Source organism: Salmo salar, chromosome ssa21 (assembly GCF_905237065.1).
Source record: "Salmo salar chromosome ssa21, Ssal_v3.1, whole genome shotgun sequence".
NCBI classification, from domain to species: Eukaryota; Metazoa; Chordata; class Actinopteri; order Salmoniformes; family Salmonidae; genus Salmo; species Salmo salar.
This window is the reverse complement of record NC_059462.1, coordinates 33,236,294-33,262,711: the sequence shown is the minus strand read 5'-3', so window position 1 is coordinate 33,262,711 and position 26,418 is coordinate 33,236,294. Positions and strand designations below refer to the sequence as shown.

At 47.3% G+C, this 26,418-nt stretch overlaps 1 protein-coding gene across 1 annotated transcript in view; it reads right to left on the bottom strand.

The window, feature by feature from the left end:
- The window catches only part of LOC106582226 (E3 ubiquitin-protein ligase SH3RF3), a 92,622-nt gene that overhangs the window by 16,833 nt on the left and 49,371 nt on the right, over positions 1 to 26,418 (bottom strand). Inside the window, exons 2-3 of the mRNA XM_014165087.2 lie at positions 20,848 to 21,135; positions 15,150 to 15,245 (exon numbers count right to left, since the gene is read on the bottom strand). Of these exons, the coding sequence (XP_014020562.1) occupies positions 15,150 to 15,245; positions 20,848 to 21,135 (384 nt within the window). The remainder of the gene's footprint in view (positions 1 to 15,149; positions 15,246 to 20,847; positions 21,136 to 26,418) is intronic.

The window sequence follows — 26,418 nt, the reverse complement described above, 5'->3', positions numbered from 1 at the left end:
TAGACTGTATGGGGCAGGACAGAGTGGATCTGTCTCAGTGTGTGTATAGACTGTAGAGGGCAGGAAATAGTGGATCTATCTCAGTGTGTGAGTATAGACTCTATGGGGCAGGACAGAGTGGATCTGTCTCAGTGTGTGAGTATAGACTGTAGGGGGGCAGGACAGAGTGGATCTGTCTCAGTGTGTGAGTATAGACTGTATGGGGCAGGACAGAGTGGATCTGTCTCAGTGTGTGAGTATAGACTGTAGAGGGCAGGACAGAGTGGATCTGTCTCAGTGTGTGAGTATAGACTGTATGGGGCAGGACAGAGTGGATCAGTCTCAGTGTGTAAGTATAGACTGTATGGGGCAGGACAGAGTGGATCTGTCTCAGTGTGTGAGTATAGACTGTAGAGGGCAGGACAGAGTGGATCTGTCTCAGTGTGTGAGTATAGACTGTATGGGGCAGGACAGAGTGGATCTGTCTCAGTGTGTGAGTATAGACTGTAGAGGGCAGGACAGAGTGGATCTGTCTCAGTGTGTGAGTATAGACTGTAGAGGGCAGGACAGAGTGGATCTGTCTCAGTGTGTGAGTATAGACTGTATGGGGCAGGACAGAGTGGATCTGTCTCAGTGTGTGAGTATAGACTGTAGGGGGCAGGACAGAGTGGATCTGTCTCAGTGTGTGAGTATAGACTGTATGGGGCAGGACAGAGTGGATCAGTCTCAGTGTGTGAGTATAGAGTGTAGGGGGCAGGACAGAGTGGATCTGTCTCAGTGTGTGAGTATAGACTGTAGGGGGCAGGACAGAGTGGATCTGTCTCAGTGTGTGAGTATAGACTGTATGGGGCAGGACAGAGTGGATCTGTCTCAGTGTGTGAGTATAGACTGTAGGGGGCAGGACAGAGTGGATCTGTCTCAGTGTGTGAGTATAGACTGTAGGGGGCAGGACAGAGTGGATCTGTCTCAGTGTGTGAGTATAGACTGTATGGGGCAGGACAGAGTGGATCTGTCTCAGTGTGTGAGTATAGACTGTAGAGGGCAGGAAATAGTGGATCTGTCTCAGTGTGTGAGTATAGACTGTATGGGGCAGGACAGAGTGGATCTGTCTCAGTGTGTGAGTATAGACTGTAGGGGGCAGGACAGAGTGGATCTGTCTCAGTGTGTGAGTATAGACTGTATGGGGCAGGACAGAGTGGATCTGTCTCAGTGTGTGAGTATAGACTGTAGAGGGCAGGACAGAGTGGATCTGTCTCAGTGTGTGAGTATAGACTGTAGGGGGCAGGACAGAGTGGATCAGTCTCAGTGTGTAAGTATAGACTGTATGGGGCAGGACAGAGTGGATCTGTCTCAGTGTGTGAGTATAGACTGTAGTGGGCAGGACAGAGTGGATCTGTCTCAGTGTGTGAGTATAGACTGTATGGGGCAGGACAGAGTGGATCTGTCTCAGTGTGTGAGTATAGACTGTAGAAGGCAGGACAGAGTGGATCTGTCTCAGTGTGTGAGTATAGACTGTAGAGGGCAGGACAGAGTGGATCTGTCTCAGTGTGTGAGTATAGACTGTATGGGGGCAGGACAGAGTGGATCTGTCTCAGTGTGTGAGTATAGACTGTAGGGGGCAGGACAGAGTGGATCTGTCTCAGTGTGTGAGTATAGACTGTATGGGGCAGGACAGAGTGGATCTGTCTCAGTGTGTGAGTATAGACTGTAGAGGGCAGGACAGAGTGGATCTGTCTCAGTGTGTGAGTATAGACTGTATGGGGCAGGACAGAGTGGATCTGTCTCAGTGTGTGAGTATAGACTGTAGAGGGCAGGACAGAGTGGATCTGTCTCAGTGTGTGAGTATAGACTGTATGGGGCAGGACAGAGTGGATCTGTCTCAGTGTGTGAGTATAGACTGTAGAGGGCAGGACAGAGTGGATCTGTCTCAGTGTGTGAGTATAGACTGTATGGGGCAGGACAGAGTGGATCTGTCTCAGTGTGTGAGTATAGACTGTAGAGGGCAGGACAGAGTGGATCTGTCTCAGTGTGTGAGTATAGACTGTATGGGGCAGGACAGAGTGGATCAGTCTCAGTGTGTGAGTATAGACTGTATGGGGCAGGACAGAGTGGATCTGTCTCAGTGTGTGAGTATAGACTGTAGAGGGCAGGACAGAGTGGATCTGTCTCAGTGTGTGAGTATAGACTGTATGGGGCAGGACAGAGTGGATCTGTCTCAGTGTGTGAGTATAGACTGTAGAGGGCAGGACAGAGTGGATCTGTCTCAGTGTGTGAGTATAGACTGTATGGGGCAGGACAGAGTGGATCAGTCTCAGTGTGTAAGTATAGACTGTAGAAGGCAGGACAGAGTGGAACTGTCTCAGTGTGTGAGTATAGACTGTAGAGGGCAGGACAGAGTGGATCTGTCTCAGTGTGTGAGTATAGACTGAAGAAGGCAGGACAGAGTGGATCTGTCTCAGTGTGTGAGTATAGACTGTATGGGGCAGGACAGAGTGGATCTGTCTCAGTGTGTGAGTATAGACTGTATGGAGGCAGGACAGAGTGGATCTGTCTCAGTGTATGAGTATAGACTGTATGGGGCAGGACAGAGTGGATCAGTCTCAGTGTGTAAGTATAGACTGTATGGGGCAGGACAGAGTGGATCTGTCTCAGTGTGTGTATAGACTGTAGAGGGCAGGACAGAGTGGATCTGTCTCAGTGTGTGAGTATAGACTGTATGGGGCAGGACAGAGTGGATCTGTCTCAGTGTGTGAGTATAGACTGTAGAAGGCAGGACAGAGTGGATCTGTCTAGTGTGTGAGTATAGACTGTAGAGGGCAGGACAGAGTGGATCTGTCTCAGTGTGTGAGTATAGACTGTATGGGGCAGGACAGAGTGGATCTGTCTCAGTGTGTGAGTATAGACTGTAGGGGGCAGGACAGAGTGGATCTGTCTCAGTGTGTGAGTATAGACTGTATGGGGCAGGACAGAGTGGATCTGTCTCAGTGTGTGAGTATAGACTGTAGAGGGCAGGACAGAGTGGATCTGTCTCAGTGTGTGAGTATAGACTGTATGGGGCAGGACAGAGTGGATCTGTCTCAGTGTGTGAGTATAGACTGTAGAGGGCAGGACAGAGTGGATCTGTCTCAGTGTGTGAGTATAGACTGTAGAGGGCAGGACAGAGTGGATCTGTCTCAGTGTGTGAGTATAGACTGTATGGGGCAGGACAGAGTGGATCTGTCTCAGTGTGTGAGTATAGACTGTAGAGGGCAGGACAGAGTGGATCTGTCTCAGTGTGTGAGTATAGACTGTAGAGGGCAGGACAGAGTGGATCTGTCTCAGTGTGTGAGTATAGACTGTATGGGGCAGGACAGAGTGGATCTGTCTCAGTGTGTGAGTATAGACTGTAGGGGGCAGGACAGAGTGGATCTGTCTCAGTGTGTGAGTATAGACTGTATGGGGCAGGACAGAGTGGATCTGTCTCAGTGTGTGAGTATAGACTGTAGAGGGCAGGACAGAGTGGATCTGTCTCAGTGTGTGAGTATAGACTGTATGGGGCAGGACAGAGTGGATCTGTCTCAGTGTGTGAGTATAGACTGTAGAGGGCAGGACAGAGTGGATCTGTCTCAGTGTGTGAGTATAGACTGTAGAGGGCAGGACAGAGTGGATCTGTCTCAGTGTGTGAGTATAGACTGTATGGGGCAGGACAGAGTGGATCTGTCTCAGTGTGTGAGTATAGACTGTAGAGGGCAGGACAGAGTGGATCTGTCTCAGTGTGTGAGTATAGACTGTATGGGGCAGGACAGAGTGGATCAGTCTCAGTGTGTAAGTATAGACTGTATGGGGCAGGACAGAGTGGATCTGTCTCAGTGTGTGTATAGACTGTAGAGGGCAGGACAGAGTGGATCTGTCTCAGTGTGTGAGTATAGACTGTATGGGGCAGGACAGAGTGGATCTGTCTCAGTGTGTGAGTATAGACTGTAGAGGGCAGGACAGAGTGGATCTGTCTCAGTGTGTGAGTATAGACTGTATGGGGCAGGACAGAGTGGATCAGTCTCAGTGTGTAAGTATAGACTGTATGGGGCAGGACAGAGTGGATCTGTCTCAGTGTGTGTATAGACTGTAGAGGGCAGGAAATAGTGGATCTATCTCAGTGTGTGAGTATAGACTCTATGGGGCAGGACAGAGTGGATCTGTCTCAGTGTGTGAGTATAGACTGTAGGGGGCAGGACAGAGTGGATCTGTCTCAGTGTGTGAGTATAGACTGTATGGGGCAGGACAGAGTGGATCTGTCTCAGTGTGTGAGTATAGACTGTAGAGGGCAGGACAGAGTGGATCTGTCTCAGTGTGTGAGTATAGACTGTATGGGGCAGGACAGAGTGGATCTGTCTCAGTGTGTGAGTATAGACTGTAGAGGGCAGGACAGAGTGGCTCTGTCTCAGTGTGTGAGTATAGACTGTATGGGGCAGGACAGAGTGGATCAGTCTCAGTGTGTAAGTATAGACTGTAGAAGGCAGGACAGAGTGGAACTGTCTCAGTGTGTGAGTATAGACTGTAGAGGGCAGGACAGAGTGGATCTGTCTCAGTGTGTGAGTATAGACTGAAGAAGGCAGGACAGAGTGGATCTGTCTCAGTGTGTGAGTATAGACTGTATGGGGCAGGACAGAGTGGATCTGTCTCAGTGTGTGAGTATAGACTGTATGGAGCAGGACAGAGTGGATCTGTCTCAGTGCGTGAGTATAGACTGTATGGGGCAGGACAGAGTGGATCAGTCTCAGTGTGTAAGTATAGACTGTATGGGGCAGGACAGAGTGGATCTGTCTCAGTGTGTGTATAGACTGTAGAGGGCAGGACAGAGTGGATCTGTCTCAGTGTGTGAGTATAGACTGTATGGGGCAGGACAGAGTGGATCTGTCTCAGTGTGTGAGTATAGACTGTAGAAGGCAGGACAGAGTGGATCTGTCTAGTGTGTGAGTATAGACTGTAGAGGGCAGGACAGAGTGGATCTGTCTCAGTGTGTGAGTATAGACTGTATGGGGCAGGACAGAGTGGATCTGTCTCAGTGTGTGAGTATAGACTGTAGGGGGGCAGGACAGAGTGGATCTGTCTCAGTGTGTGAGTATAGACTGTATGGGGCAGGACAGAGTGGATCTGTCTCAGTGTGTGAGTATAGACTGTAGAGGGCAGGACAGAGTGGATCTGTCTCAGTGTGTGAGTATAGACTGTATGGGGCAGGACAGAGTGGATCTGTCTCAGTGTGTGAGTATAGACTGTAGAGGGCAGGACAGAGTGGATCTGTCTCAGTGTGTGAGTATAGACTGTAGAGGGCAGGACAGAGTGGATCTGTCTCAGTGTGTGAGTATAGACTGTATGGGGCAGGACAGAGTGGATCTGTCTCAGTGTGTGAGTATAGACTGTAGAGGGCAGGACAGAGTGGATCTGTCTCAGTGTGTGAGTATAGACTGTATGGGGCAGGACAGAGTGGATCAGTCTCAGTGTGTAAGTATAGACTGTATGGGGCAGGACAGAGTGGATCTGTCTCAGTGTGTGTATAGACTGTAGAGGGCAGGACAGAGTGGATCTGTCTCAGTGTGTGAGTATAGACTGTATGGGGCAGGACAGAGTGGATCTGTCTCAGTGTGTGAGTATAGACTGTAGAGGGCAGGACAGAGTGGATCTGTCTCAGTGTGTGAGTATAGACTGTATGGGGCAGGACAGAGTGGATCAGTCTCAGTGTGTAAGTATAGACTGTATGGGGCAGGACAGAGTGGATCTGTCTCAGTGTGTGTATAGACTGTAGAGGGCAGGAAATAGTGGATCTATCTCAGTGTGTGAGTATAGACTCTATGGGGCAGGACAGAGTGGATCTGTCTCAGTGTGTGAGTATAGACTGTAGGGGGCAGGACAGAGTGGATCTGTCTCAGTGTGTGAGTATAGACTGTATGGGGCAGGACAGAGTGGATCTGTCTCAGTGTGTGAGTATAGACTGTAGAGGGCAGGACAGAGTGGATCTGTCTCAGTGTGTGAGTATAGACTGTATGGGGCAGGACAGAGTGGATCAGTCTCAGTGTGTAAGTATAGACTGTATGGGGCAGGACAGAGTGGATCTGTCTCAGTGTGTGTATAGACTGTAGAGGGCAGGACAGAGTGGATCTGTCTCAGTGTGTGAGTATAGACTGTATGGGGCAGGACAGAGTGGATCTGTCTCAGTGTGTGAGTATAGACTGTAGAAGGCAGGACAGAGTGGATCTGTCTAGTGTGTGAGTATAGACTGTATGGGGCAGGACAGAGTGGATCTGTCTCAGTGTGTGAGTATAGACTGTAAAGGGCAGGACAGAGGGGATCTGTCTCAGTGTGTGAGTATAGACTGTATGGGGCAGGACAGAGTGGATCTGTCTCAGTGTGTGAGTATAGACTGTAGAGGGCAGGACAGAGTGGAACTGTCTCAGTGTGTGAGTATAGACTGTAGAGGGCAGGACAGAGTGGATCTGTCTCAGTGTGTGAGTATAGACTGTATGGGGCAGGACAGAGTGGATCTGTCTCAGTGCGTGACTATAGACTGTATGGAGCAGTACAGAGTGGATCTGTCTCAGTGCGTGAGTATAGACTGTATGGGGCAGGACAGAGTGGATCAGTCTCAGTGTGTAAGTATAGACTGCTTGGGGCAGGACAGAGTGGATCTGTCTCAGTGTGTGTATAGACTGTAGAGGGCAGGACAGAGTGGATCTGTCTCAGTGTGTGAGTATAGACTGTATGGGGCAGGACAGAGTGGATCTGTCTCAGTGTGTGAGTATAGACTGTATGGGGCAGGACAGAGTGGATCTGTCTCAGTGTGTGAGTATAGACTGTATGGGGCAGGACAGAGTGGATCTGTCTCAGTGTGTGAGTATAGACTGTAGAAGGCAGGACAGAGTGGATCTGTCTAGTGTGTGAGTATAGACTGTAGAGGGCAGGACAGAGTGGATCTGTCTCAGTGTGTGAGTATAGACTGTATGGGGCAGGACAGAGTGGATCTGTCTCAGTGTGTGAGTATAGACTGTAGGGGGCAGGACAGAGTGGATCTGTCTCAGTGTGTGAGTATAGACTGTATGGGGCAGGACAGAGTGGATCTGTCTCAGTGTGTGAGTACAGACTGTAGGGGGCAGGACAGAGTGGATCTGTCTCAGTGTGTGAGTATAGACTGTATGGGGCAGGACAGAGTGGATCTGTCTCAGTGTGTGAGTATAGACTGTAGGGGGCAGGACAGAGTGGATCTGTCTCAGTGTGTGAGTATAGACTGTATGGGGCAGGACAGTGGATCTGTCTCAGTGTGTGAGTTTAGACTGTATGGGGGCAGGACAGAGTGGATCTGTCTCAGTGTGTGAGTACAGACTGTAGAGGGCAGGACAGAGTGGATCTATGTCAGTGTGTGAGTATAGACTGTATGGGGCAGGACAGAGTGGATCTATGTCAGTGTGTGAGTATAGACTGTAGGGGGCAGGACAGAGTGGATCTGTCTCAGTGTGTGAGTATAGACTGTATAGGGCAGGACAGAGTGGATCTGTCTCAGTGTGTGAGTATAGACTGTAGATGGCAGGACAGAGGGGATCTGTCTCAGTGTGTGAGTATAGACTGTATGGGGCAGGACAGAATGGATCTGTCTCAGTGTGTGAGTATAGACTGTAGAGGGCAGGACAGAGTGGATCTGTCTCAGTGTGTGAGTATAGACTGTATGGGGCAGGACAGAGTGGATCAGTCTCAGTGTGTAAGTATAGACTGTATGGGGCAGGACAGAGTGGATCTGTCTCAGTGTGTGTATAGACTGTAGAGGGCAGGACAGAGTGGATCTGTCTCAGTGTGTGAGTATAGACTGTATGGTGCAGGACAGAGTGGATCTGTCTCAGTGTGTGAGTATAGACTGTAGAAGGCAGGACAGAGTGGATCTGTCTCAGTGTGTGAGTATAGACTGTAGAGGGCAGGACAGAGTGGATCTGTCTCAGTGTGTGAGTATAGACTGTAGAAGGCAGGACAGAGAGGATCTGTCTCAGTGTGTGAGTATAGACTGTAGAAGGCACGACAGAGTGGATCTGTCTAGTGTGTGAGTATTGACTGTAGAGGGCAGGACAGAGTGGATCTGTCTCAGTGTGTGAGTATAGACTGTATGGGGCAGGACAGAGTGGATCTGTCTCAGTGTGTGAGTATAGACTGTATGGGGCAGGACAGAGTGGATCAGTCTCAGTGTGTAAGTATAGACTGTATGGGGCAGGACAGAGTGGATCTGTCTCAGTGTGTGTATAGACTGTAGAGGGCAGGACAGAGTGGATCTGTCTCAGTGTGTGAGTATAGACTGTATGGGGCAGGACAGAGTGGATCTGTCTCAGTGTGTGAGTATAGACTGTAGAAGGCAGGACAGAGTGGATCTGTCTAGTGTGTGAGTATAGACTGTAGAGGGCAGGACAGAGTGGATCTGTCTCAGTGTGTGAGTATAGACTGTATGGGGCAGGACAGAGTGGATCTGTCTCAGTGTGTGAGTATAGACTGTAGGGGGCAGGACAGAGTGGATCTGTCTCAGTGTGTGAGTATAGACTGTATGGGGCAGGACAGAGTGGATCTGTCTCAGTGTGTGAGTATAGACTGTAGAGGGCAGGACAGAGTGGATCTGTCTCAGTGTGTGAGTATAGACTGTATGGGGCAGGACAGAGTGGATCTGTCTCAGTGTGTGAGTATAGACTGTAGAGGGCAGGACAGAGTGGATCTGTCTCAGTGTGTGAGTATAGACTGTAGAGGGCAGGACAGAGTGGATCTGTCTCAGTGTGTGAGTATAGACTGTATGGGGCAGGACAGAGTGGATCTGTCTCAGTGTGTGAGTATAGACTGTAGAGGGCAGGACAGAGTGGATCTGTCTCAGTGTGTGAGTATAGACTGTATGGGGCAGGACAGAGTGGATCAGTCTCAGTGTGTAAGTATAGACTGTATGGGGCAGGACAGAGTGGATCTGTCTCAGTGTGTGTATAGACTGTAGAGGGCAGGACAGAGTGGATCTGTCTCAGTGTGTGAGTATAGACTGTATGGGGCAGGACAGAGTGGATCTGTCTCAGTGTGTGAGTATAGACTGTAGAGGGCAGGACAGAGTGGATCTGTCTCAGTGTGTGAGTATAGACTGTATGGGGCAGGACAGAGTGGATCAGTCTCAGTGTGTAAGTATAGACTGTATGGGGCAGGACAGAGTGGATCTGTCTCAGTGTGTGTATAGACTGTAGAGGGCAGGAAATAGTGGATCTATCTCAGTGTGTGAGTATAGACTCTATGGGGCAGGACAGAGTGGATCTGTCTCAGTGTGTGAGTATAGACTGTAGGGGGCAGGACAGAGTGGATCTGTCTCAGTGTGTGAGTATAGACTGTATGGGGCAGGACAGAGTGGATCTGTCTCAGTGTGTGAGTATAGACTGTAGAGGGCAGGACAGAGTGGATCTGTCTCAGTGTGTGAGTATAGACTGTATGGGGCAGGACAGAGTGGATCAGTCTCAGTGTGTAAGTATAGACTGTATGGGGCAGGACAGAGTGGATCTGTCTCAGTGTGTGTATAGACTGTAGAGGGCAGGAAATAGTGGATCTATCTCAGTGTGTGAGTATAGACTCTATGGGGCAGGACAGAGTGGATCTGTCTCAGTGTGTGAGTATAGACTGTATGGGGCAGGACAGAGTGGATCTGTCTCAGTGTGTGAGTATAGACTGTATGGGGCAGGACAGAGTGGATCTGTCTCAGTGTGTGAGTATAGACTGTAAAGGGCAGGACAGAGGGGATCTGTCTCAGTGTGTGAGTATAGACTGTATGGGGCAGGACAGAGTGGATCTGTCTCAGTGTGTGAGTATAGACTGTAGAGGGCAGGACAGAGTGGAACTGTCTCAGTGTGTGAGTATAGACTGTAGAGGGCAGGACAGAGTGGATCTGTCTCAGTGTGTGAGTATAGACTGTATGGGGCAGGACAGAGTGGATCTGTCTCAGTGTGTGACTATAGACTGTATGGAGCAGTACAGAGTGGATCTGTCTCAGTGCGTGAGTATAGACTGTATGGGGCAGGACAGAGTGGATCAGTCTCAGTGTGTAAGTATAGACTGTTTGGGGCAGGACAGAGTGGATCTGTCTCAGTGTGTGTATAGACTGTAGAGGGCAGGACAGAGTGGATCTGTCTCAGTGTGTGAGTATAGACTGTATGGGGCAGGACAGAGTGGATCTGTCTCAGTGTGTGAGTATAGACTGTATGGGGCAGGACAGAGTGGATCTGTCTCAGTGTGTGAGTATAGACTGTATGGGGCAGGACAGAGTGGATCTGTCTCAGTGTGTGAGTATAGACTGTAGAAGGCAGGACAGAGTGGATCTGTCTAGTGTGTGAGTATAGACTGTAGAGGGCAGGACAGAGTGGATCTGTCTCAGTGTGTGAGTATAGACTGTATGGGGCAGGACAGAGTGGATCTGTCTCAGTGTGTGAGTATAGACTGTAGGGGGGCAGGACAGAGTGGATCTGTCTCAGTGTGTGAGTATAGACTGTATGGGGCAGGACAGAGTGGATCTGTCTCAGTGTGTGAGTACAGACTGTAGGGGGCAGGACAGAGTGGATCTGTCTCAGTGTGTGAGTATAGACTGTATGGGGCAGGACAGAGTGGATCTGTCTCAGTGTGTGAGTATAGACTGTAGGGGGCAGGACAGAGTGGATCTGTCTCAGTGTGTGAGTATAGACTGTATGGGGCAGGACAGTGGATCTGTCTCAGTGTGTGAGTATAGACTGTATGGGGGCAGGACAGAGTGGATCTGTCTCAGTGTGTGAGTACAGACTGTAGAGGGCAGGACAGAGTGGATCTATCTCAGTGTGTGAGTATAGACTGTATGGGGCAGGACAGAGTGGATCTATGTCAGTGTGTGAGTATAGACTGTAGGGGGCAGGACAGAGTGGATCTGTCTCAGTGTGTGAGTATAGACTGTATAGGGCAGGACAGAGTGGATCTGTCTCAGTGTGTGAGTATAGACTGTAGAGGGCAGGACAGAGGGGATCTGTCTCAGTGTGTGAGTATAGACTGTATGGGGCAGGACAGAGTGGATCTGTCTCAGTGTGTGAGTATAGACTGTAGAGGGCAGGACAGAGTGGATCTGTCTCAGTGTGTGAGTATAGACTGTATGGGGCAGGACAGAGTGGATCAGTCTCAGTGTGTAAGTATAGACTGTATGGGGGCAGGACAGAGTGGATCTGTCTCAGTGTGTGTATAGACTGTAGAGGGCAGGACAGAGTGGATCTGTCTCAGTGTGTGAGTATAGACTGTATGGTGCAGGACAGAGTGGATCTGTCTCAGTGTGTGAGTATAGACTGTAGAAGGCAGGACAGAGTGGATCTGTCTCAGTGTGTGAGTATAGACTGTAGAGGGCAGGACAGAGTGGATCTGTCTCAGTGTGTGAGTATAGACTGTAGAAGGCAGGACAGAGAGGATCTGTCTCAGTGTGTGAGTATAGACTGTAGAAGGCACGACAGAGTGGATCTGTCTAGTGTGTGAGTATTGACTGTAGAGGGCAGGACAGAGTGGATCTGTCTCAGTGTGTGAGTATAGACTGTATGGGGCAGGACAGAGTGGATCTGTCTCAGTGTGTGAGTATAGACTGTATGGGGCAGGACAGAGTGGATCTGTCTCAGTGTGTGAGTATAGACTGTAGGGGGCAGGACAGAGTGGATCTGTCTCAGTGTGTGAGTATAGACTGTATGGGGCAGGACAGAGTGGATCTGTCTCAGTGTGTGAGTATTGACTGTAGAGGGCAGGACAGAGTGGATCTGTCTCAGTGTGTGAGTATAGACTGTATGGGGCAGGACAGAGTGGATCTGTCTCAGTGTGTGAGTATAGACTGTAGGGGGCAGGACAGAGTGGATCTGTCTCAGTGTGTGAGTATAGACTGTATGGGGCAGGACAGAGTGGATCTGTCTCAGTGTGTGAGTATAGACTGTAGGGGACAGGACAGAGTGGATCTGTCTCAGTGTGTGAGAATAGACTGTATGGGGCAGGACAGAGTGGATCTGTCTCAGTGTGTGAGTATAGACTGTAGGGGGGCAGGACAGAGTGGATCTGTCTCAGTGTGTGAGTATAGACTGTATGGGGCAGGACAGAGTGGATCTGTCTCAGTGTTTGAGTATAGACTATAGGGGGGCAGGACAGAGTGGATCTGTCTCAGTGTGTGATTATAGACTGTATGGGGCAGGACAGAGTGGATCTGTCTCAGTGTGTGAGTATAGACTGTAGGGGACAGGACAGAGTGGATCTGTCTCAGTGTGTGAGTATAGACTGTATGGGGCAGGACAGAGTGGATCTGTCTCAGTGTGTGAGTATAGACTGTAGGGGGGCAGGACAGAGTGGATCTGTCTCAGTGTGTGAGTATAGACTTTATGGGGCAGGACAGAGTGGATCTGTCTCAGTGTGTGAGTTTAGACTGTATGGGGGCAGGACAGAGTGGATCTGTCTCAGTGTGTGAGTACAGACTGTAGAGTGCAGGACAGAGTGGATCTATCTCAGTGTGTGAGTATAGACTGTATGGGGCAGGACAGAGTGGATCTGTCTCAGTGTGTGAGTAGAGACTGTAGGGGGCAGGACAGAGTGGATCTGTCTCAGTGTGTGAGTATAGACTGTATGGGGCAGGACAGAGTGGATCTGTCTCAGTGTGTGAGTATAGACTGTAGAGGGCAGGACAGAGTGGATCTGTCTCAGTGTGTGAGTATCGACTGTATGGGGCAGGACAGAGTGGATCTGTCTCAGTGTGTGAGTATAGACTGTAGAGGGCAGGACAGAGTGGATCTGTCTCAGTGTGTGAGTATAGACTGTATGGGGAAGGACAGAGTGGATCAGTCTCAGTGTGTAAGTATAGACTGTATGGGGCAGGACAGAGTGGATCTGTCTCAGTGTGTGTATAGACTGTAGAGGGAAGGACAGAGTGGATCTGTCTCAGTGTGTGAGTATAGACTGTAGAGGGCAGAACAGAGTGGATCTGTCTCAGTGTGTGAGTATAGACTGTAGAGGGCAGGACAGAGTGGCTCTGTCTCAGTGTGTGAGTATAGACTGTATGGGGCAGGACAGAGTGGATCTGTCTCAGTGTGTGAGTATAGACTGTATGGGGCAGGACAGAGTGGATCTGTCTCAGTGTGTGAGTATAGATTGTAGAAGGCAGGACAGAGTGGATCTGTCTCAGTGTGTGAGTATAGACTGTATGTGGCAGTACAGAGTGGATCTGTCTCAGTTTGTGAGTATATACTGTATGGGGCAAGACAGAGTGGATCTGTCTCAGTGTGTGAGTATAGACTGTATGGGGCAGGTCAGAGTGGATCTGTCTCAGTGTGTGAGTATAGACTGTATGGGACAGGACAGAGTGGATCTGTCTCAGTGTGTGAGTATAGACTGTATGGGGCAGGACAGAGTGGATCTGTCTCAGTGTGTGAGTATAGACTGTATGGGGCTGGACAGAGTGGATCTGTCTCAGTGTGTGAGTATAGACTGTATGGGGCAGGACAGAGTGGATCTGTCTCAGTGTGTGAGTATAGACTGTATGGGGCAGGACAGAGTGGATCTGTCTCAGTGTGTGAGTATAGACTGTAGAAGGCAGGACAGAGTGGATCTGTCTCAGTGTGTGAGTATAGACTGTAGAAGGCAGGACAGAGTGGATCTGTCTCAGTGTGTGAGTATAGACTGTATGGGGCAGGACAGAGTGGATCTGTCTCAGTGTGTGAGTATAGACTGTATGGGGCAGGACAGAGTGGATCTGTCTCAGTGTGTGAGTATAGACTGTATGGGGCAGGACAGAGTGGATCTGTCTCAGTGTGTGAGTATAGACTGTATGGGGGCAGGACAGAGTGGATCTGTCTCAGTGTGTGAGTATAGACTGTATGGGGCAGGACAGAGTGGATCTGTCTCAGTGTGTGAGTATAGACTGTAGAGGGCAGGACAGAGTGGATCTGTCTCAGTGTGTGAGTATAGACTGTATGGGGCAGGACAGAGTGGATCTGTCTCAGTGTGTGAGTATAGACTGTAGGGGGCAGGACAGAGTGGATCTGTCTCAGTGTGTGAGTATAGACTGTAGATGGCAGGACAGAGTGGATCTGTCTCAGTGTGTGAGTATAGACTGTATGGGGCAGGACAGAGTGGATCTGTCTCAGTGTGTGAGACGTCGCCATCTCCATATTAATAGATATGCTAATCAGAACATATGCTAATGAGCCTGATAGATTGATCCTGCACTGACGGCATCACTCTCAGGGGACGAATGGAGACGCACACACACACTCTTTCTCTATGAAGGTCAAATACACACTCAGACACAGACAGACAGTGAATTCCTCTCCCCATCTCATGCATACGTTTCCACAGTATACACAATACACCTGAATGTGTGACTGTCTCTTTACACTATTCACAAGGGCCTTCACCTTTTCCCACGGCAGAAAAGGTGGGAGAGTTTGTGTGTGTGTGTGTGTGTGTGTGTGTGTCTGTGTGCGTTGTTCTCTGAGGCAGAACCATCCTTCACCCTGTACTTTCTTTCTCTCTGTGATCATCTTTCATCTGAGCAGTCCTGTGCTCACTGTACCATACAGTGTGTGTATTTGTGTGTGTTTGGATGTCAACATTCTAACAGTCTAATGAATACATTTCATATATGCTATTTCGAGGCAATTATGGGGGTAGTTATCAACTGGGCAGGCCAACTTCAACTGTCGGGAGTAGGAGGGGCAGCAGAGGGAAGCCATTCAAAAATGTCCTCCTTCAATTTGTGATATTAAGATTCTAACAACGACAGTGTGTTATAAAGACGTATTTAGGAAAAGTCAAGGATGGAGGGACATGCCATTAAAAATGGAGGAGTAATTAAAAAAGTGAATTTGTTTTATCGTCCACATGACGCTCTAGGCTCTTCTTGTGTTGAAGGTGTGAAGGGTTAACTACGCACAGCCACACCACCATAGGAGACAAGGAGAGAGGAGAGACCTCCTTCCTCCCTCCCCCAACGCTCCACTCGCCTCCAGCTGGGACACCCTCATTATGTCCCCCCCTACTAACCCTAACCTCCCCCCTTCACAACACACATATGCACGCACACATACCCTCCCCTGCCGAGTCAAAGTGATGGAAGACTCTTAATTATTGATGTATCTCTATCTAATAAGACCCCCCGTGTGTGTGTTTGTTGTTACCTCTACATAGAGGATGGGGAAGATCCCGATCTTATCTCCCAGCATGCCCTCTGCCCAGTTGTCATCCACTCGTCTGATCACCGTCAGAACCTCATCCTATTGGACAGACAGTATGGTTTATAAGGACAACAGGAATTAAGCTTATATTCATCTCTCTGTCTCTGTCTCTCTCTCTCTCTCTCTCTCTCTCTCTCTCTCTCTCTCTCTCTCTCTCTCTCTCTCTCTCTCAGGTGGTCTAGAGTTTTGTTGCCTCTTTTTGGTGGTGACATGCTGGTAAAAAATGGGGTAAAACTGATTTCCCTGCATTAAATTCACCATGTGTGAGTCTCTCTTTCTCTCACTCTTTCTCCCTCTCTCCCACACTATCTCCCCTCTCCCTCTCTAACTCGCCCTGTCCCCCTCGTTTTTTCTGCCTCTGCCCCTGACCTAATGATACCGCTGTCTCTACTCATTTCTCATCATTACAGATGGAAAGAAGGAGAGGGAGGGAGAGAGAGAGAGAGGGAGGCAGAAAGAGAAACAGTAAGAGAGGGATAAGGTTTCTCTCTCTCTCCTAGAGATATATTATCTGACCCACTGGCCCTGTTACATGCAGGCTTACATGCTGCTCTCCTTCACTCATTCACTCCCTCTCTGTCTCCCTCTCCGTCTCCCTCTCGTTCTCTCTTCGAATTTAAACCCATCCTTCCATTTAGTAATTTAGCCAGGGAACTGCAGCTGTGATTCTGTGTGTGCGAAAAGGATGTGCATGTCTGTGTCTCTCTGTCCTGACTTGGCCCTCTTTCCCTAGCCCCATCCTGAGAGAGTGTATGAGGCCAGGTGTTGCTGAGGAACACACACACACAGAGAATGAGAGAGAACGAGATATGTTCCATTCGCCAGTGTCCTCACCTAGAGTGTGTAACAGCATGAACAAATGATGAGCTTTGAAGAGGAGAGGAGCAGTGGGAATACAAATCACTGTTTACCACAAACACTGTGCTGGAGAAGGGGGGTTACTCTCCCGCTCTCCCACATAGGAGGAGAAAAACTAGATTCAGATAGAGAGATAGAAAGATAGACAGAGGAAAAGGTAGATTGCTTAGATAAACACAAAACATCCAGTGGGGTATCATAGAGTACGGTTACATGCACACAATATTACCATTACTGTGAATAGTCCGATTAATATAATAATTCAATTTAAATATTTACAAGCTTTGCAAGAAGAACGATTTTCCAAATAATTGTGTTTATATGGACACATCTGAAATCAGGCTACTGATTGGACTTTGATAAATGCAGAAAATCTCATCAAAATAAACGTTCTACCACAGCGACCGTGTTATTTTTGGGAAGCCTATTTGATTCTGAGTTCGAACCTATAACGTTAGTATGTGAAAACGATTTCTAGGATACATACGATCAGTTTTTCTGAACTCACTTCACTAGTGCATAAGAGGGAGGCTGGTACTGCTGGTGCTGACACATGCACAGATCAACTACACCGCTGGAACTCTGATGAAGCTGTTTACATGTACTCATATTTTTGTTTTTAAATGGCCGTTTAAATCGGTGTATTGATACACTACATGACCAAAAGTATGTGGACACCTGCTCGTCAAACATCTCATTCCAGATTCATTGGCATTAATATGGAGTTGGTCCCCCTTTGCTGCTATAACAGCCTCCACTCCACTCTTCTGGGAAGGGTTTCCACTAGATGTTGGAACATTGCTGCAGGGACTTGCTTCCATTCAGCCACAACAGCATTAGCCTGTTGGGGATAGGGGGCAGTATTTGCACGGCCGGATAAAAAAACGTACCCGATTTAATCTGGTTACTACTCCTGCCCAGTAACTAGAATATGCATATAATAGTTTGATTTGGATAGAAAAGACCCTAAAGTTTCTAAAACTGTTTGAATGGTGTCTGTGAGTATAACAGAACTCATATGGCAGTCAAAACCCTGAGACAAATCCTGACAGGAAACTGAAATCTGATGTGTGGATATCACTTCAAACATTTGCCATTGAAACACACAGGGGCTTGTGAATCATTTAGCACTTCCTATGGCTTCCACTAGATGTCCCCAGTCTTTACAAAGTGGTTTGAGTCTCCTACTATCAAAATTGACTGAAAGAGAGGATGTTTATCTTGGTCACAGGGGATGGGCCATTCCAATTGTGACGTCGGCGCCCATGGGTACTCTCCCTTTTCGAAACGTTTTGAAAGACAATGCAACCGTCCCAATGGAATATTATTGAAGTCCTGGTTGAAAAAGCCCCTAAAGATTTATGTTATACAACGTTTGACATGTTTGAACGAACTTAAATATATTTTTTTTGCTCATTCCTGATGACAAGTCAGACGCACACGGTACATTTTCACTAGCCTTCGGAGCGCGCTAACACTATTGGGACATAAATTATTAACTTTTTTGAACAAAACTACATTTGTTATGGACCTGGGATTCCTAGAAGTGCCTTCTGATAAAGATAATCAAAGGTAAGGGATTATTTACAATAGTATTTTTGATGGTTGATCGTTCCAAGATGGCTCCAACATTTATAGCCTAGACTTTTTTTCTGGGCATACCACGTCGTTTATTGCAAAGTGTGATTTCCCAGTAAAGTTATTTTTAAATCTGGCAAATAGATGGCATTCAAGAAATGTTAATCTATAAGTCTTTGAATGACAATATTACATTTTAACAATGTTTTCGAAAAGTAATTTTGTAAATTGTAGCGCTAATTCATCGGAAGCATTTGAGGGAAAAGATTTTCTGAACGTCATGCGCCGATGTAAAATGCTGTTTTTATATATAAATATGAACTTTATCGAACAAAAAATGCATGTGTTGTGTAACATGATGTCCTAGGAGTGTCATCTGATGAAGGTTGTCAAAGGTTAGTGCTGCATTTAGCTGTGTTTTGGGTATTTGTGATGCATGCTAGTTGCTTTGAAAATGGCTGTGTGATTATTTCTGGCTGGGTACTCTGCTGACATAATCTAATGTTTTGCTTTTGCTGTAAAGCCTTTTTGAAATCGGACAACGTGGTTCGATTCAGGAGAGGTGTATCTATAAAACAGTGTAAAATAGTCATATGTTTGAGAAATTGAAGTTATAGCATTTATGAGGTTTTGCATTTAGCGCGACGCGATTCCACTGGCTGCGTCCCACTGGCCCAGACAGGTTAGAGAGGTCGGTCACTCATGTTGGGCTACGAAGCCTGGCTTGCAGTCGGCGTTCAAATTCATCCCAAAGGTTTTCGATGAGGCTCTGTGCAGGCCATTCAAGTTCTTCCACACCGATATTCGGAAATCCATTTCTGCATGGACCTCGCTTTGTGCACAGGGGCGATGTCATGCTGAAACAGGAAAGGGGCCTTCCCCAAACTGTTACCACAAAGTTTGAAGCACAGAATCGTCTAGAATGTCAATGTATGCTGCCTAGCCCGAACCATGAAAAACAGCCCTTCCTCCTCCACCAAACTTTACAGTTGGCACTATGCATTGGGTAAGGTAGCGTTCCCTCCTGGCATCCGCCAAATCCAGATTAGTCCGTCAGACTGCCAGATGGTGAAGCTAAGGACCCTGGGACTAAACACCTCCCTCTGCAACTGGATCCTGGACTTCCTGAGGGGGCGCCCCCAGGTGGTAAAGGTAGGTAACAACACATCCGCCACGCTGATCCTCAACACAGGGGCCCCTCAGGGGTGCGTGATCAGTCCCCTCCTATACTCCCTGTTCACTCATGACTGCACGGCCAAGCACGACTCCAACACCATCATTAAGTTTCCCGATGACACAACAGTAGGCCTGATCACCAACAATGACGAGACAGCCAATAGGGAGGAGGTCAGAGACCTGGCCGTGTGGTGCCAGGACAACAACCTCTCCCTCAACGCGATCAAGACAAAGGAGATGATTGTGGACTACAGGAAAAGGAGGACTGAGCACGCCCCACTTCTCATCGATGGGGCTGAAGTGGAGCAGGTTGAGAGCTTCAAGTTCCTTGGTGTCCACATCACCAACAAACTAACATGGTCCAAGCACACCAAGACAGTCGTGAAGAGGGCATGACAAAACCTATTCCCCCTCAGGAGACTGAAAAGATTTGGCATGGGTCCTCAGATCCTCAAAAGGTTCTACAGCTGCACCATCGAGAGCATCCTGACTGGTTGCATCACTTCCCGGTATGGCAACTTCTCGGCATCCGACCGCAAGGCACTACAGAGGGTAGTCTGTACGACCCAGTATATCACTGGGGCCAAGCTTCCTGCCACCCAGGACTTCTATACCAGGTGGGGTCAGAGGAAGGCCCTAAAAATTATCAAAGACTCCAGCCACCCTAGTCATAGACTGTTCTCTCTGCTACCGCACGGCCAGCGGTACCAGAGCACCAAGTCTAGGTCCAAGAGGCTTCTAAACAGCTTCTACCCCCAAGCCATAAGACTCCTGAACATCTAGTCAAATGGCTACCTAGACTATTTGCATTGCCTCCCCCCCTTTATGCCGCTGCTACTCTCTGTTATTATCTATGCATAGTCACTTTAATAACTCTATCTACATGTACATATTTCCTCAATTACCTCGGCTAACCTGTGCCCCCGCACATTGACACATTGAAGAGTAAATCATCACTCCAGAGAACGTGTTTCTACTGCTCAAGAGTCCAATGGCGACGAGCTTTACACCACTCCAGCCGACACTTAGCATTGCGCATGGTGATCTTAGGCTTGTGTGCGGCTGCTCGGTCATGAAAACCCATTTCATGAAGCTGCCGACAAACACTTGATGTGCTGACGTTGCTTCCAGAGGCAGTTTGGAGCTCGGTAGTGAGAGTTGCAACCGGGGACAGATATTTTTCCGAACTATGCGCTTCAGCACTCGGCGGTCATGTTCTGTTAGCTTGTGTGGCCTACCACTTCTCGGCTGAGTCGTTGTTGCTCCTAGACTTTTACACTTCACAATAACAGCACTTACAGTTGACCGGGGGTGCTCTAGCAGGGCAGAAATTTGACAAACTGATTTGTTGGAAAGGCCATTCTACTGCCAATGTTTGTCTATGGCGATTGCATGGCTGTGTGCTCAATTTTATACACCTGTCAGTGTAACCGATGTGAAATGACTAGCTAGTTAGCAGGGTGCGTGCTAACAGTGTTTCAATCGGTGACGTCACTCGCTCTGAGACCTTGAAGTAGTTCTTCCCCTTGCCCTGCAAGAGCCACAGCTTTTGTGGAGTGATGGGTAACGATGCTTCGTGGGAGGCAGTTGTTGATGTGTGCAGAGGGTCCCTGGTTCAAGCCCAGGTTGGGGCAAGGAGAGGGACGGAAGCTATACTGTTACATCAGCAATGGGTGTGGCTGAAATAGCCGAATCCACTAATTTGAAGGGGTGTCCATATACTTTTGTATATATATTTATATTCCGGACTCGGACAATACTCGTTCTGATATGTCTTCATTTCTGTGTGTATTGTTTTGTTTTGTTAGGTATTACTGTACTGTTGGAGATAGAAACATTTTCATGCACCTGCATTTTGATGCACCTGCAATAACATCTGCAAAATATGCGTACGTGACCAATAAAATTACATTTTATTTGATCAGTGTCCATGTAAACGTATTCATAGATACACACACAGTGGATTACAGCGAGTCAGCGTGTGTTTGTGTGTGTAGGTTTGTGTGTGCGTGCATGTGTGTGTGTGTACCTTCGAGAAGGCCAGACAGTCTTTGTCCTGATCTTTGTCTTTGACCTCAAAGTCGTACAAGGCCTTTCCTGTGGGCGGAGTTTGGCTCAGCGGCTGTAACAACGCGATGTAACTAGCTGGCAGGAAACCATGACAACTGTTCAGCTCCCCATGATACCAGTTGTCGTCAACTTTACGTCGCAGGATGATGATGTCCCCTTTGGCGAACTGCAGGTCTCCAGGTTCCTTCCCCTCGTAGGAATAGAGAGCCTTCCCACAGGGCAGGGTTAGGGTTAGATTAGGTAAACTCTGGAGGAGAGAGAGGAGATAAGTTAGACCTTCCCACAGGGCAGGGTTAGGGTTAGATTAGGTCAACTCTGGAGGAGAGAGAGGAGATAAGTTAGACCTTCCCACAGGGCAGGGTTAGGTTTAGATTAGGTCAACTCTGGAGGAGAGAGAGGAGATAAGTTAGACCTTCCCACAGGGCAGGGTTAGGGTTAGATTAGGTAAACTCTGGAGGAGAGAGAGGAGATAAGTTAGACCTTCCCACAGGGCAGAGAGGGTAAACTCTGGAGGAGAGAGAGGAGCCACGTTAGACCTTCCCACAGGGCAGGGAGGGTAAACTCTGGAGGAGAGAGAGGAGATACGTTAGACCTTCCCACAGGGCAGGGAGGGTAAACTCTGGAGGAGAGAGAGGAGACGCGTTAGACCTTCCCACAGGGCAGGGAGGGTAAACTCTGGAGGAGAGAGAGGAGACACGTTAGACCTTCCCACAGGGCAGGGAGGGTAAACTCTGGAGGAGAGAGAGGAGACACGTTAGACCTTCCCACAGGGCAGGGAGGGTAAACTCTGGAGGAGAGAGAGGAGATGCGTTAGACCTTCCCACAGGGCAGGGAGGGTAAACTCTGGAGGAGAGAGAGAAGACGCGTTAGACCTTCCCACAGGGCAGGGAGGGTAAACTCTGGAGGAGAGAGAGGAGACACGTTAGACCTTCCCACAGGGCAGGGAGGGTAAACTCTGGAGGAGAGAGAGGAGACACGTTAGACCTTCCCACAGGGCAGGGAGGGTAAACTCTGGAGGAGAGAGAGGAGATACGTTAGACCTTCCCACAGGGCAGGGAGGGTAAACTCTGGAGGAGAGAGAGGAGACACGTTAGACCTTCCCACAGGGCAGGGAGGGTAAACTCTGGAGGAGAGAGAGGAGACACGTTAGACCTTCCCACAGGGCAGGGAGGGTAAACTCTGGAGGAGAGAGAGGAGATACGTTAGACCTTCCCACAGGGCAGGGAGGGTAAACTCTGGAGGAGAGAGAAGACAGACCCTTTGCCAGACATAAGCAACTATACTGAACAAAAATATAAATGCAACAATTTCAAAGATTTTACTGAGTTACAGTTCATATAAGGAAATCAGTCAATTGAAATAAATTAATTAGGCCCTAATCTATGGATTTCACATGACTGGGAATACAGATATCCATCTGTTGGTCACAGATACCTTAAAAAGAAGGTGGTGGGCGTGGCTCAGAAAACCAGTCAGAATCCAGTGTGACCACCATTTGCCTCATTCAGAGCAACACATCTCGTTCACACAGAGTTGATCAGGCTGTTAATTGTGGCCTCTGGAATGTTGTCCCACTCCTCAATGGCGAAGTTGCTGGATATTGGCGGAAACTGGAACATATTGACGTACACATCGATCCAGAGCATCCCAAACATGCTCAATGGGTGACATATCTGGTGAGTATACAGGCCATGGAAGAACTGGGACATTTTCAGCTTCCATGAATGTGTACAGATCCTTGGGGCTGTGCATTATCATGCTGAAACATGAGGTGATGGTGTCAGATGAATAGCACAACAATGAGCCTCAGGATCTGGGGCACTCAGTTCCCAACGTTGACATCAGCAAACCGCTCGTCCACACAACGCCATACATGTGGTCTGTGGTTGTGAGGCCGGTTGGACGTACTGCCAAATGCAAATTGCACACTCCCTCAAAACTTCAGACATCTGTGGCATTGTATTGTGTGACAAAACTGCACATTTTAGAGTGGCCTTTTATTTTCCACAAGGTGCACCTGTGTAATGATCATACTGTTTAATCAGTTTTTTGATATGACACACATGTCAGGTGGATGGAGTACCATGGCAAAGGAAAAATGCTCATTAACAGGGATGTAAACAAATTTGTGCACAAAATGTGAGAGAAATAAGCTTATTGTGCATATGGAACATTTCTGGGATCTTTTATTTCAGCTCACGAAACATGGGTCCAACACTTTACATGTTGCGTTTATATTTGTGTTCAGTATAGATTCAGCCGCAGGACGAATTTTGTCGGGGTGGAAGGTCAGGGGGCCGGAACATAATTACAGAAAATAGTCACACCTCTTGCTTTTTCCACATTTTGTTATGTTGCAGGCTGAATTTAAAATGTATTAAATTGAGATGTGTTGTCACTGGCCTACACACAATACCCCATAATGTCAAAGTGGAATTATGTTTGTAGAATTTTACAAATGAATTAAAATGAAAAGCTGAAATGTCTTGAGTGAATAAGTATTCAAACCCGCCAAGCCTAAATAAGTTTAGGAGTAAAAATGTGCTTAACAAGTCACATATTAAGTTGCATGGAATATGTGTGCAGTAATAGTGTCTAACATGATTTTTAAATGACTACCACATCTCTGTACCCCACACATACAATTATCTGTAAGGTCCCTTAGTTGAGCAGTGAATTTCAAACACAAATTCAACCACAAAGACCAAAGAAGGTCACCAATGGATATATGGGTAAACATTTTTTTTAAAGCAGACATTGAATATCCCTTTGAGCATGATGAAGTTATTAGTTACACTTTGGATGATGTATCAACACACCCAGTCACTACAAAGATACAGGTGTCCTTCCTAACTCAGTTGCCGGAGAGGAAGGAAATCACTCAGTGATTTCACCATGAGACCAATGTTGACTTTAAAACAGTTACAGAGTTTAATGGGTGTAATGGGCGAAAACTGAGGATGGATCAACAACATTGTAGTTAGTCCACATTACTAACCTAAACGACAGACTGGAAAGACAGAAGCCTGTACAGAATAAAAATATCCCAAAACATGCATCCTGTTCGCAATAAGGCACTAAAGTATACTGCTAAAAATGTGGCAAAGAAAGCATCATGTTATGGGTATGCTTGTCATCAGTGAGGATTAAGACGTTTTTTAGGATAAAAATAAACACAATAGAGCCAAGCACAGGCAAAATCCTAGAGGAAAACCTGGTTCAGTCTGCTTTCCACCGGACACTGGGAGACAAATTCAGCTTTCAGCAGGACAAAAACCTAAATCACAAGGCCAAATATACACTGGAGTTGCTTACCAAGATGACATTGAATGTTCCTGAGTGGCCTAGTTACAGTTTTGACTTAAATCGGCTTGAACATCTATGGCAAGACTTGAAAATAGCTGTCTAGCAATGATCAACAACCAACTTGACAGAGCTTGAAGAATTAAAGAAATAGTGTGCAAATAATGTACAATCCAGGTGTGCAAAGCTCTTAGAGACTTACCCAGAAAGACTCACAGCTGTAATCACTTCCAAATATGATTCTAACATGTATTGACTCAAGGGTGTGAATACTTCTGTACTTCATTCCCAATAAATTTGCCAACATTACTAAAAACATGTTTTCACTTTGTCATTATGGGGTATTGTGTGTATATTAATATTTAATCCATTTTGAATTCAGGCTGTAACACAACAAAATGTGGAATAAGTCAAGGGTTCTGAATAATTTGTGAAAGCACTGTATAATAAGTTGTACACTGCAAATTGACCACAACTAAGCCCAAAAAGAGATCGCATTTGAAAATAACAATTTTTTTATACCATGATTACATTGAGACATGATCACATACTGTATGTCTCTTTTTTATTCATGGGAATAGTTGGGAATATATTTCCTAAATTAAACTCATGTTTACCTGAATTCCTGGTGGTTTTACAGTCTTCACATAGAAATGAATGCTGTCTCGTGATCAATGGATTTGTCCATTCACATACAGTCATTGGCCTAGCTCAACAAGACAATGAAAGTTTTCCAAATCTGCCTGTCCACACTGGGAAGAACCAATAGTGTCAGCCTCTTGGCAGATTTGGGTTCTGCTGTTGTTGATGTCTGTAAGCAGGATGTCGCCCTGCTACTTGTCTCCAGTGGTCATGTGATGTCAACCTGATGAAAGGACTGCCAGAGTGCATGTCCAATCCTGCCCTGAGACAGACAGACACAGCCCGAGGCTCTAACTGATCTGACAGCAGCCTGAAGCTCTAACTGATCTGACAGCAGCCTGAAGCTCTAACTGATCTGACAGCAGCCTGAAGCTCTAACTGATCTGACAGCAGCCTGAAGCTCTAACTGATCTGACAGCAGCCTGAAGCTCTAACTGATCTGACAGCAGCCTGAAGCTCTAACTGATCTGACAGAAGCCTGAAACTCTAACTGATCTGACAAAAGCCTGAAACTCTAACTGATCTGACAGCAGCCTGAAACTCTAGGCGCAGAAAACAGCACAACTCAGAACACATCTAAAGTCGGAGCTGACGCAAGGCCAGTGTGTGTGTGTGTGTGTGCTCCCTCTCTTTCCACATCCTGCCACTGGCATGAACACCATGCAGAATGACAGATGAGAAGAAAGGGAGAGAGAGAGGGGGGGTAAAGAGAGATGGAATGACAGATGAGAAGAGAGGGAGGGTAGTACTCTTGTATTCCGCGGCTCATTACACACACACATCATGAAGCTGTAATGTACAGCACATTCCCCTGCATTATATCATTACATTAGCTCCGGGGTTACACTTTATTTGGATAGTCCGGATATTCTGTTGATAACAAACTGCTTGCTAAGGCTACGGTTAGGTTTAGAATAAGGGTTAGGGCTACGGTTAGGCTAAGGGTTAAGTTTAGGGTTAGGATAAGGGTTAAGGTTAGGGTTAGTAGATAGTTATTTGATATGCTACTGATAGTCTGTAGATAGTACCTACAATTGTACTACAAAGTCCTTCAAACTTGCTTTGGTTGTAGAATGTTGACAACAAAATGTGTAACACTAACATGCACACACTTCTTTCATGCTGCCAGTGTGTGTGTGTGTGTGTGTGTGTGTGTGTGTGTGTGTGTGTGTGTGTGTGTGTGTGTGTAATGGTATAGTACAACCAGAGTGCAGTCTATTAATCTTCATTAACTCCTTATTGAGTACCTGCAGTCAGCTATACACCTAAAGTACTGCTACTGAACCAGTCAGTCAGCTACACACCTAAAGTACTACTACTGAACCAGTCAGTCAGCTACACACCTAAAGTACTGCTACTGAACCAGTCAGTCAGCTACACACCTAAAGTACTGCTACTGAACCAGTCAGTCAGCTACACACCTAAAGTACTACTACTGAACCAGTCAGTCAGCTACACACCTAAAGTACTGCTACTGAACCAGTCAGTCAGCTACACACCTAAAGTACTGCTACTGAACCAGTCAGTCAGCGACACACCTAAAGTACTGCTACTGAACCAGTCAGTCAGCGACACACCTAAAGTA